At 40.9% G+C, this 13,605-nt stretch overlaps 1 protein-coding gene across 1 annotated transcript; it reads left to right on the top strand.

The window, feature by feature from the left end:
* Window positions 1-371: 371 nt before the first annotated feature.
* LOC137272688 (alpha-glucosidase-like) lies at window positions 372-12,001 on the top strand. Its single transcript, XM_067805066.1, has 10 exons — window positions 372-632; window positions 2,222-2,401; window positions 3,054-3,208; window positions 4,364-4,489; window positions 5,100-5,225; window positions 6,037-6,152; window positions 7,794-7,977; window positions 8,715-8,900; window positions 9,689-9,823; window positions 10,407-12,001. Exons 1-10 carry the CDS (start codon window positions 389-391, stop codon window positions 10,749-10,751), a joined length of 1,797 nt encoding a protein of 598 aa, XP_067661167.1. The 5' UTR covers window positions 372-388; the 3' UTR covers window positions 10,752-12,001.
* The last annotated feature ends 1,604 nt before the right edge of the window (window positions 12,002-13,605 follow it).

Here is a 13,605-nt window from a genome sequence, read left to right as displayed (position 1 = left end):
TCTCGGGTAGGTCAAAAAGAAGAACACCCGAAACAGCTGACAGTTTACATATTACATATTGCAGCTATTCCCAAGCATGCAGGTTTACTCTTAATTAGCGTTCAATTTCATGAAATATGTACACTTTATGCAGTGGGGCGAATTAATCATGCGTCCTTGAATGGTGTGTGTGATGCTCAAATAAATAGGTTAATGCTAAATGCGGTCTCTGACGCCTTACCTGGGCTAAGGAGAAATGTATACAAACTTGACCTATATGACGTATGGGAGCTGCAAGTGCTTGACATAATCTACAAGCGAGATATATATTTACCGATTTTTTTCCCTGTCTGCATTGAACGCAGTCGACGTTTAACAGCGGTCACAATAACGAGTATTGCACGTGAACATGAAGGGTGCACTGAAAGGGAGAAGTAAGGAAGGTCTACAAAATGTCCAAAATGAAAAACAAAATGTCAATACCATTTTTCTGTTGGTTCAGCTTGTCGTGGTGCTAGCTGCCATTGGAGGATACGTGTGGTATGGTCGTCAGGTGCACGGCGACCTGGAATGGTGGAAGACGTCGGTGATCTACCAGATATACCCACGGTCATTCAAAGATTCGGACGGGGATGGAGTTGGGGACCTGAGAGGTAAAGGCATGACTGGTGTGTGTGTGTTTGTTTGTGTGTGTGTGTGTGTTTGTGTGTGAGGGCTAAAGAAGGAGAGAGAAAATCTGCGTGTATGTGTGTGCTTTCAAATTTGTTTGTGTGTGCATATGTGAGAGAGAGATGGATAAAGAAAGAAAGCGAATCTGCGTCTGTTTACGTGTGTTCACATTTCTATTGCTTCTCTCTCTCTGTGCGTGTGAGTATATGTGTGTGTGTATGTGTGTGTGTGTGTGAGAGAGAGAGAGACGAGTATGTGTCTCTGTTTATTATATGTGTCTGTGTGGATGTGCTTGTGTGTACATGTTTGTGTATATGTGTGTGAATATATGTGAGTATAAGAGCGTGTATGAGAGATGTCACCGTTTAATCCTAAGTATAACCCATGGTTGGTATTTAGTACGAAATCCCCTTATATTACACAAGTATACGTGGACTGTTTTAAGAAACTGTTATATTTATGAATTAAAAGTCGATCTTCCATCGTCATTGTGCAAGGAACTTCCGATTGCTCGGGACCTCTTATATGTATATATAGAACTTTATGAAGCACCCCGTCTGTTAGAACGGTCATATGGATTAAGGTGCCAGAACTTGCATACTTCTAGGGCAGTAATGCCTCATTATCCGATGGAAAATCGGATATTTGACTGAAGAAAAGTAAGAAACTGTACTATGTTAAATTTGTATGCTCTGTTCGTGAGAAATGCCAACATTGCCAATTATCCTGGCACGACACATGATGAGACCAGGATCTCGCTGTCTGTAAAGGCCCTTTGAAACTTACTGACGTGTTTGACATCACTGTGTATCCGACACGTGTCGGGATGACAACCTCCACCAGTCCCCTCATGCTACTAGTGAGCCTGCAAAGGCGACTATGCTTGTCGTAAGAGACGACTAACGGTTCGGATGGTCAAGCTCGCTGACTTAGTTGACACATGTCATCGGTTCCCAATTGCGCAGATCGATGCTCATGTTGTTGATCACTGGATTGTCTGGTCCAAACTCGATTATTTACAGACCGCCGCCATATAGCTGGAATATTCCAGAGTGCAGCGTAAAACTAAACTCACTCACTCACTCACTAGTGAGCCTGCGGACACGTTCCTTACGCACACATCGCATTCGTTTCGGTGGAGATTCTGAAGCTTGCTATACAGAGTCCTCGTATACCCAATTATGATCAGAACCATGAACATCCGGGCTATTATTGATCTTCAGCAGCCCATGCGTGTCGCAAAAGACAACTGACGACATCGGGTGGTCGGGCTCGGTATACACAATTCATCATATCTCAGTTGCTTAGATCAAGGCTTATGCTGTTGATCACTGGATTATATGATTCAGACTTGATTATATACACACTGCCGCCAGGTTGCTGGAATATTACTGAGTGCGGTGTTAAACAACAACTAACCAACCACCGATTGTAGTCCGCGTTTCTCTTCGCTGTACATATATAAATGTCTGTGACACGCTACACCGTGGGATGAACAGGGGCGAAGTTTTCCAGTACAAGGTCCAGCGGTCGCTACAAATCACACAGCTGACAGACGTGTACGTCATTGCAGGTATCATCTCGAAGCTGGACTACTTCCAGTATCTTAACGTCAAGGCGATATGGCTCAGTCCATTCTACAGGTCTCCCATGAAAGACTTCGGATACGACATCTCCAACCACACCGACGTCGACCCCATCTTCGGCACATTGAAGGACTTTGATGATTTAGTTAAAGAAAGTCACCGCAAAGGTTCCTAAGTTTTTTTTTCAGAATTTGAAAATGTCTAATAGCTTCAATTTTGTATCCCAAAAGCATGGACTGTACTTTAGGACACTAAACAGCTAACCAAGAATTCTGATATCTGTCTTTGCAATCGGCAGGTTTGAGGTAAATGATTTTAAAACCTACAATATTTCGTCTGAAGCAACTTGAATGTTTTCTTTTACGGCTTCACCAAACATAGAAGCCGAATATCCGTATTAATCTGTAGTTTCCAAGTTATTCGTAAATGTAATTAAAACTGAGAGAAAATGTAATCCAAAAAAAAATGACATTTCTTTTATCTTCACACCAAAATGTAATAATTTTTTGTTTTGTCATGTTAATTTTACTTTTAAAATTTAAGCGTCATGTGCCGATTTCGCATGAACTTACGTCACAAAGCTCCTTAGTGCAAATGAACAAATGAAAAGTAACAAGATTATATTAAAACTGACATTCCTCTCTTTTATTCATCTCAACAACCTTAATTATGCTGCACTGCAACCATCTAAACCGGTTTTACATAGATTTATTGTACCCGACAATTTATGAAACTAAATTATTTCAAAAACGCAATTGTGATGATCTGTAATTACCTAACTCTCTCTCATTCAGTCGCTTACTCAAATGGCACTTGCAGACATCAAAGTGATTATCGACTTCGTCCCCAACCACACGAGCGACCAACATCCTTGGTTCCAGAAGAGTCTGAAGGGGACGGGAAAGTACAGGGACTACTTTATGTGGACAGACGGCAAGTCATCATTTGGCGTGAAGAAACCCCCGAATAACTGGGTAAAGTGACGGCTCGACCACTTACCGTGCTCCCTGCCTTCCTTTCCGTTACAAGCTGACTGCCCGTGAAATAGCAGAAACACTGGTCGTAGTAGAGTCAAATTTTACTCACTTCCTCACAGGTGGTATCTATCGTGTAACTTTATCACACAGGAACCCGACATCGCACTGTAGGTTAAACACAGGCCATAGATATATACTTACGTCATATATATTAATGGAGTAAAGGAGCAGCAGCTGCCATATTGGATTGTCCGGCAGACATCGACTCGTTCCGATTTCAAGCTGAAATGTACACTTAGAATTCGGTGACATTCAAAACTATGCACACGTACCTCTCAATTATACATGTCCCCACACATCCTGCCTGATTTTCACGACATAACACCTATTTTATTAACTTTAATACGTCCTCAAACTCGAAAATCAAAGCGATATCGGGTTCCTGTGCTTTATCATTAAATATTCATAGAAAAGAAAATATTATCTTGGTGATGTTCCTAACATTTCTTGCTTCATGCATGGTACATGCATAAAGAGGAGTATGTTTGTGTCTGGGTCATGGCTGCCCGAATCGCAAGAGGCGCCGGAAGTTGTTGTGCAGATTTACGTCCCTTGGTATCTCCTGGAGCCTATGATTGTGATTTCTGATCCGGGTTCGCACCAACTATTTTGCTATGTTTGCGAGCAACTGAGCAGAAACCATGGGCTTCAGTAATATTGTACACTTCTGTGACCTGCATTAGCTCATCTACTTCCGTTGAGTTCAGATAGTAGGAATGCTGTTTAAAGAAACTCACTGAATATTTCTTTATTGTCCCAATTGGAAAAGACGTCCGATCGCTAGCTGACATGTCATCGGTTCCCCATTGCGCAGATCGATGTTCGTGTTGTTGATCAGTTGACTGTCTGGTCCAGACTCTATTATTTAGACTCTATTATTTTAGGCCGCCGCCACATAGCTCGAATATTGCTAAGTGCGGCGTAAAACTGAACTCACTCACTCAGAACTTTGTACTCTAAAGAACGTTGTTTGAGACATAAAACTATGCTTCATCTTACTGCTTTTATATTATCCTGGTATCCCACAAGTTTTGTGCACAGTTAAAAACGACAGTTCTTTGTTGAGCTTTGTCTGACTTGTCTATCTTCTAGCTGGGTGTGTTTGGTGGGGAGTGCTGGCGATGGAACGAACAACGAAAGCAATATTACTACCACGCATTTGTGAAGGAACAGCCTGACTTAAACTACAGAAACCCGGATGTAGTCAAAGATATGAACGTAAGCGCCACACAGCTCCTCATCCAAGTATTTCAATAATTATTGCTTTAAGCGTTCCTATTGTAACGGCAGCAGTAGAGTAAGACAAGGAAACAGTACTTTTTTAATTGCCATGCTTTTATCAAGTAACAGGCTGAGCTGAAATCCAGACGTTGTGAATGATATGACCGTGAGTGATATGTTTGAGGGATACTTCCACCTAGTTAATAAGAACTCCCACTGTACCAGGTATCCAATTACATTGTTTATATGCAGTATTAACTGGTTTCACAGAAGTAGATGCTGGTGAATTTTCTTCTTACACATACTATGGTTCCTCAAAACAATCTGCATTTCACGATCTACTTTGTTCAATGAACCTAATCATATTAAATATATAAAAGATATATTATTGTGTGTAACATTATTTATAAAAAAAAGGTATTGTGCCATTGTATGTCATAGAAGACGAATGTTGTATAGATGAATAATGTATAGATGCAGCCACTCTGCCCAGGTCTGGATAAATAAGAGTTTCCGCGTCCTCCTATTTCCCTGTTACAGCTATCTAATTACTTTCGCTTCGTAAGACAAAGCAACCTAGATGTGTCACCTTGACCAACTGTTGCAGGACGTACTCCGGTTCTGGATGGAAAGGGGAGTCGATGGTATCCGGGTGGACGCCATCGCGAAACTGTTCGAGTCCGAAGATATATTCCAGGACGAACCTAGGAGCAACCGACCTGGTGTGCCTGCCGTACGTATGTATGTTTGGGAGGAATGACCAGAGAATCATCTAGGTCTGAGACTTTCATCACATCCGTTAAATCCAGCTTCAGGAATGTAATGCTGACAAAAATATGAGTGAGTGAGTTTAGTGTTACGCCGCTGTCCGCAATATTCCAGCTATGTGCCAGCATTTTGTAAATACTTGAGTCTCGACCGCACAATTCTGTAATTAATAGCATGAGCAACCGATGACATGTCAACGAGCCTGACCACTCGATCCTCTAACGACAAGCATGGTCACCTTTTATGGCAAGCATGGGTTCACAAAACTATGAGCATAATCAGGGCTCAACTTTATTAAAACCCACGAAACTCTGGAAACAGATAAAAGAAAGTACCACTATACAATGTTCCCTCTCTTAGTATATTGGCCTTTCATGTCGACCCGATGTTTAACCTGGTTAATAGTGTGGCATAGTTGTGTGACGGTTCTTTGTCTCAGCGATATACTAGTGAACATCCGGGCTAGATTTGTCTTCAGTAACGTATGCTTGTAGTAACGGGATAGGGTGGTCAGGCTCGCTGACTTACATGAAACGTAATCGTAACCTCATCACTAGTTCTGTGGTAAAGACTCGATTGTTTACACACCGCCGCCATATATCGCTCCTGCTGAGAGCGGCGTTAAACAACAACCACCCACTTCACACATAAATATAATGAAATAAAGTGTCAAACTGGGAATGCAAGATTCACAGAATACATATCCTGAATTTATGGCGATACTGCGTCAGTGATTTCCTCTTTGACATGATGTTTGATGTGGATATTGTAAACAGTTCCAGTATGAGTACCTGACACACATTCACACAGAGAACCTACCAGAGATCGGGGACGTTATTAGGGGATGGAGGAAGGTCATGGACGAGTACGAGGCCAAGGACGGTCAGTCAAGGTCAGATAACAATATCACATTACATATATACAATAATAACAGTTGAGGGACCCTTTTCAAAATTAAAATCAGTTTTGTATTTTGTGAATAATCCTTGCCAGCAAACCTTTTTTAAATTATGAAGTGCCCTTTGAAACACTTCTCTTTGTAAAGCGTAGTGGGGAACGCTTATGGCAATGCTGTATGGAAGTGTTCCTTCAAATGAATACATAGAGAATAGTATATTATATATAGGCATCATTACATACGAATTACACGAAATCAGTGTCGCTTTCACTCGGTCAGATACCATAGATATGTCACGATTTTCGTATACTTCGGATGTAATGAGACCGAGTGTGGCAGTTTATTTGTGACCCACGTTTTACATGCACTAAACTGACTAAAACGTATTGCGGACGTTGAAAGAAAGACGTTGCGGAAGAACGTTGCACTGTAATGACGTCACTAAACGTCTGCCCACCCCTCCCCCGTGGTAACCGACCTCACAATACACGTCAGTTGTGATCAGCTCCAACAGCCTTCCACAGCAAAACCACACCGAAGCAGCCCGATTCTTGGTTTGCAGTTGCTTCACTCAGCTAACATCACTGGTGGAAACATTGCTTTTATGTTTTTTCGACGGATATAATGCCTCAGTTCGACTTACAATTAAACTGCGACGTGCACAATGGCTACATTCCCACAAGTCGTGGAATGAATTCACCTGTTTGTTATGAATAAAAACGTAGCTCCGTTACAACGTGACGTAATTTATTGGTCATCGGTTATCCATTCAATCGTTAGAAACCGAGGTCAAGTCTTTACGACACAGGTCAACGTGACGTACTAGAATAGTATGCAACTACCAATAAGTTGCCCACGTAGGTAGTTAATGTTTTTATATAAAAGATTTGGTGTGTAGTTAGCCAATGTAAGCCACAGGTAGTTGTAATTCATAGTACCCTTTGGTATGTTGTATATATGCCGGAGATTGTCCAACAAAACCCTTTCAGTATAAAAAGGAGTTTTCAAGCGTCTTCCAATTCCTCTCATACTTAGATGTCCTCCAATCTACCTTTACTACTTTTGAAAATGTATTTTTACTCTTAATTTGGGATATGGCGGATAAACTTTCATTATATTACAGACTCGGGAGTTTATAAGTAGCCTAAAAGTGCAAATATTAGCATCGTCATGATCTCGATATATTCATTAAATAGACATTGATTGTTCAAACACGATTTAACAAAATACTAGGATTAATAAAGGTGTTAAAAAAACCACACGGAATAAAAGCGACAAAACCATTTCTATAATTATATGAAATCTTTGCTAGAAGCAGATTACTCTGGACGAATCCGAATGAATCGAAAACGTATGTTTACGAATAATCATCGATTAATCTGAACACAGCGAAAGCATATGTTTACGAATAACCATCAGTTAATCTGACTACATTAAAACATATACTTACGAATAACCATCGATTACTTGGGATATTAAGTTTTCGTGGAAAAGTGTGTGTCTCCTGCGGCACCAACCAAAGCCAAGTCAATTTTCAGCAGAAAAGAAACCAAGGGAACATATGTTCCAAACAGAGAAGCGAATCAGATTAATCGGACATTATTCTACCTGCTGTCGCACTAATTTGTTGTACAGGTTTATGGTGGCTGAGCTGTATGATCCTCCGGCCATAAGGAACAAGTACTACAACTATGGTGCTGTGCCCTTCAACTTTGACCTTGTAGTGGATCTCAAGGCCAACTGCGGAGGTAACTGTTTCAGGGAGGCTATCAGCAACGAATACGACAATCTGCCTGAAGGGACGTGGCCAAAGTTTGTGGTAAGTTTGAAGTATGGTGGATGTGACGCGGTCAGTTATTTTATAAAAACAAACAAACAAAGAAAACAGCATTATCTTGTTTCTGGAGAAACAGCTTGCGAAGTAATACCAAACCCTGGCAACCAGACAGCGTAGGTAGAAGGCTGGACATCAAGATTACTGCATCCAAGCATTACGTCTGACGAAATGGCGAACTGATTTAATAGAATTAGGAATTTGATGAATAATTACTATTTCGTTAAAAAATAAGAATAAATATTATATCAGAGTGCTTTTCAGAAGCAAACAACTGAATCCAGGACCTACAATGAATATGTTATTGGACGTCGATCTATTTGCAGAGTGCAGTTGTACAAAGTGATCTTTTCGCCAGGGTGATCGTAACTCCCATACCTTTAACTTACATTGGAGTTACGACAGTCGTAGAGCTACGGTCGCTTAATACAACTACACCATGGCCAATAGCGGTCTGGGTGTTAGTATTACGTAATATCGGGATCAGCAATAGTGTTTTGAGGGTAAATCACATTGCGCATGACCTTCGTAGTTGTCGTCAAATAATTCTGCGATGACATCGGGAACCATTCACAAGATTTAAAATATATCTGGATGGTGTTGTGCTCCATTTTAAGGGATTACAAATACGACCAAACATAGTTCATGAATGAGATACTATCCATGAAGTGCCATTACATTTGGAGTTACTGAAGATGTTTTCCTCTTTTGTCTTGCTATAGCTCGGTAACCACGACCGTAAACGGGTGTCCAAACGCTTTGGCATCGAGTACATCAACGTCATGAACATGCTGCTGCTGACACTGAAAGGAACGCCCACCACCTACTACGGCGAGGAACTGGGCATGGAGGAGATTGAGGTCAGCTTTGAGGACACACAGGACCCCTGGGGCATTAACTTCGGAAAGGTAATGTCGAAATTGTGCTTGAGAGACTGTAGTTTTAAGCCGCTTCCAACAAAACTTCAGTTGTACCTCTGAGTGGCAGCTTTACTGGGAAGAAATGACGAAGTCTTGGCGTTTACCATTGTGACAGAACTCGGGAACTCGGGTATCGTTCTTCCAAAGCTAAAACCATGATAAGGGCGAACTAGGATTCGAACCCACTATTCTAAGGTTGCTGGACAGCTAAGAGACACAACTTTGCACAGTCAAATATGGCGTCTCAGACAACTGCTTTACCTGTGCCCCAACCCCTCCCAGTGATGAGTCTACAAAATTAATGATAGTGATTTAGCCATATTGTATGCATATAAACTTCCACCAGGATACCTGTGTGTGGAATCGAACACGATTTCCTGGTTTTAGAAGTGTTAGCCATAAAACTACCCAAGCACGTATGGCTGGACCTTTATTGCCTAAAGGTGTCTTCACATAGATATTCATTAATGAATATTTCTAGCTTTCGTGGGTTGTATCAAATCAGATCATGTAACACATTTTGCCATTTACGAGAAATGGGTACGATAATTTCCGAAGTAGGTATGCTGACTACAATTACTGCTGGCATACATATTTTTTTAAATGACTACTTTTAGGCTGGTGAGAAATATACGAGTGTAAAAATGTAAAGTACAGAACATACTGGTTATAATGCCATGTATTGCTTATAAACACAGAAGCCATGCAATTATAGTGACAATCTGCGTTCTACGTATAAAATGACTGTGGACATGACATTTTGTACCACTTTTCAGGACCGATACACTGAATTCTCCCGGGACCCCTGTCGCTCTCCCCTCCAGTGGGACGCTTCCGATCAGTCGGGGTTCACCACCTCCTCCAAACCATGGCTACCCGTCCACCCGGGGTACACGACATGCAACGTGCAGGTAAGGCAGAAAGTGATTACCACTGTATAGATCCGAACGTCTCAAGTCCGGACCGTTTCTCTGCAAGGGTCACAGTTCGATATGGTTTGACTGTCTTTATTGGTAACTTGTTCACTTGTGTCGACAGGTGTGCATCTGAAGCATTTCTCCTATACCTTCTCGACTAGTCTCGATTTCGTGGCACTTCGCAAATGCGCTATATGTGTATGTTAACTTACATTTGCCTTTCTCTGCCATGGGTTCAAAGGTTGTTTTGTTACGTAAGACGCAGACCACATGACAGAGACCATCTCTAGCTAATTATATATCATTATAAAAGCCCTTACTTTTTATATTACTGTTTGTTCATGAAGAGGTCGAATGCACAGCAACAGTCCAAGTTCGTGATAAACGCAGATGCAAACTATTCCAAGCTGAACAAAACCATCACAAGGTTGATATCTTTTAATGGATTTTGGTCTAAATGTTAAATATGCAAATTACTGATTCGTTTACCTCGAAACAACTTGTTACCCAAGTATGCCTTCACGAATGCATATTAGATATGCATGTTGTAACATTGCTCTTCCACTTAATCTTTCAGGTGCAAAAGAACAAGAAAGATTCACCTTTGAATATTTACAAAACTTTGGCAACGTTACGAGAGGCGACTGCCTTTCAAGACCCTGATGTTCAATTTGCCGTTGTCGACGATGATATTTTATCCTATGTGCGAGGTACCGCCAACACTGGCCGATATCTCGTTATGATGAACCTCGGACGCGGTTCGTCCACAGTGGATTACACCAAGGACCCCGTCAGTGCCAAAAACGGCCGCATTGTCGTAAACACGGGGAACTTTAATGAAGCGAAATTTAACGTTGGGAAAAGCCTGTCATTATCTAGTTTAACTCTGAAACCTGGACAAGGTGTAGTACTTAAGTTATAAGACATGTATTAGAGGTCATAATGTTCGATTTCAAGCTGAATCCTGTCCAGCAAGTATATATGGTAGTACTGTGTCTCTAAATACTATGAAGCCACAGTTTGAGAACCTGGGTTAAAAATGAGTTTTAAAAATATGTTATGTTTTGGGGTTTTTTAAAAGTATTTATTGATCATTATAATATGCTTACTTTTTCAAGGGATGTGTAAGTCATGTCAATGACCCTTGATTACCTGGGCTTTCTCGACTTGTCTGCAACGCAATCGACTAATCAGTCGTCAAGTAGATGGAACATTGTCGAGTGCGGCGTTAAACAACAAACAATGTGAATCAAGGGTTATCACTGTCCTCCAGTCATTTGAGGTTCCCGCATGAGGAACAAAGAATGGCTGACTTTCCATTTCTGTCTTTTTCATTTTTTTCCAGAGTTCCAAACTGATTACTCAAATGCGCACGTGTGAAGACAATTTGTGGTGTCCCACGCCATGATGTTGCTGAAACATTGCTGAAAGGGGTGTAAAGGTACACGGACGCACGCACTCACCCACTCATCCATGTGGGCATTGACTTTCGTGACATTATTCATCACATTTGAGAATATGACCCATTAAGATCCGTGTCAGAATAGGTCATGCTTGTGGTAAGAGGCGACTAACGGGACCGGTGGCCCTGTCTTGGTTGACACATGTCATCGTATTCCATTCGCCTAGATCGATGTCCATGCTGTTGGTCAGTGGATTGTCTAGTTCAGACTCGATTTTACAGATTTATCCAGCCATACGGCGTCTGTTTATAAATAAACGAGTATGGGCAAGACAATCCAGTGATCAACAGCATGAGCCACACAACTGATATACGATGACATGTGTTAATGAATCTGACCACCCGATCCCTTTAGTCGTATCTTACAATAAGCATGCGCTCAGAAAAAGAACAACAACAACAACACTAGCTCCATTACTTTGCATAAATACACATGCTACTATAGCGGCTACAGTGAGGGGCATGATAATTCTTATTCATTTACTAAAGCAGAGAAACCACTTTGGAAATTGTCGTCAGAGGCGACTAACGGAATCGGGGGTTAGACTTGTCGACCTGATTGACACATGTCATTGTATCCCCGTTGCATAGATCGATGCTCATGATATTGATCACATGATTATCTATACTCGCTTATTTACAAACATCAATAGAGATCAATAGAGATCATGTAACATTATCACAATACAATAAATGGACATACACCGTCACTGTTTTGATATTTTATCAAAAGCAAGGAACTATTCTATCCCATAGTCTATGTGAGTCGACTTGTACAAAATGAAACAGATGAAAAACATATTTAATATCTAGTATATATGCCAAACGTGACGAATCGTCACATGACAGATTTCCTTTGGTGTCCGCCTGGAGGATTGGTTTATATATGACGTCGATTTGACAATGGATCCTATTACTAGCATTGAAATATTGAATATGACTTTAAAGACACAACTACACATTCAGCTGTTGTGAGTGAGTAAGTATGGCTTTTAGCAATATTCCAGCAATATCAGTGCGAGGGACGCCAGAAATGGGCGTCACACAGTGTACCAATGTGGAGAATCGAACCTGGGGGTTTGGCGTGACGATAATAAGCGGGTAACATTACTGTTTTAAACGCATAAAAAGGTTTTGGACAATTTTTAGCACTGTCTATTTTTAAAAGCATTTGTACTTGAATTTATAGCAACTGATAGAAATTCTAATTCTCTACATTGCTGTGTAATTATATATAGCCGTACGCACCACGCGAGCGTATTATTCTGGCACAACGTTCTTTTCCAACCCTGAAACCTGAATACAAAGGCACAGAAAACTGGAAAAGAAACCAAAAATAAAAAAAAACAAAACAAAACAAAACAAAACAAAAAGTACCTAGCATCCAGGGGGGTTCACCACTGAGCTACCCCACCGCCCTGCATTTAGGCATAGATTCTGGAACGAGTACGACACAAAGCTGGGTCACTGCTGAGTGCGGTGTTAAACATCAAACATTCAAACAAGCGTTAACAATACAAAAATCAAGCAATCAGTCAATCTAACAAACAAGTTAACCAAAGGAAACAAAGGAGAAACATATCGGGGTTCATATTTTTCATGCGACGCCCTAGGGCAAATGGTGACGTGACGTCATGAACAATGTTATGACGTCGCGTTTTTTCTGTGACGTTGCGTTCTACGTACGTCGACGGCGGGCAACCGGCCCGTGTTTGAAAGAATTAAGATTTGGGTTTATTTTCCTAAATTTGACGACTTCGGTAATAAACAGAATATTATATTCGTGTCCATATCATACTATGTTTACGACACTCAGTATATCCATCGTATATCTCGCTCGGGAAATACCAACATTTAGGCACTTGTTGTATATATATATGTATATACAACAGGCACTCGCGTAGTAAGAATAGTGTGACATGGGCACCCATATAATATCCTCTATAAACTGTATTCCCGTAACCATAGTGACTGACTTAAATTCTTTTAATATTAGGCTCTATAAATTTGTCAGACTTGCTGGCGTGAGTGGTGCCGTAAAAAACAAACAATTAATTAAGTGAAATCAAATGGAATAAAAAGATGTTATCCTAGAAGTATCTTCTGTTTATACTGTTCACCTGAGTGTGGAACTAAACTCAGGTAAGAGGCAAAACATTAGAAGAGCACTTGGCGTACCATATTTTTACTTTTTCTCATGTTGGTGTCCATGCATTCGTGCAGTGAAACCACAGCCACCAGTTTTACGCACTCTCTGATAACGATGACAAGGGAAACAACTGTTTTGGAAATGAATTCGAAAGTTGGAAAGTAC

This window comes from Haliotis asinina, chromosome 2, assembly GCF_037392515.1.
Source record: "Haliotis asinina isolate JCU_RB_2024 chromosome 2, JCU_Hal_asi_v2, whole genome shotgun sequence".
In the NCBI taxonomy this organism is placed as follows: domain Eukaryota; kingdom Metazoa; phylum Mollusca; class Gastropoda; order Lepetellida; family Haliotidae; genus Haliotis; species Haliotis asinina.
The sequence above is the reverse complement of the archived record's forward strand: the minus strand, read 5'-3'. Positions and strand labels throughout refer to the sequence as shown.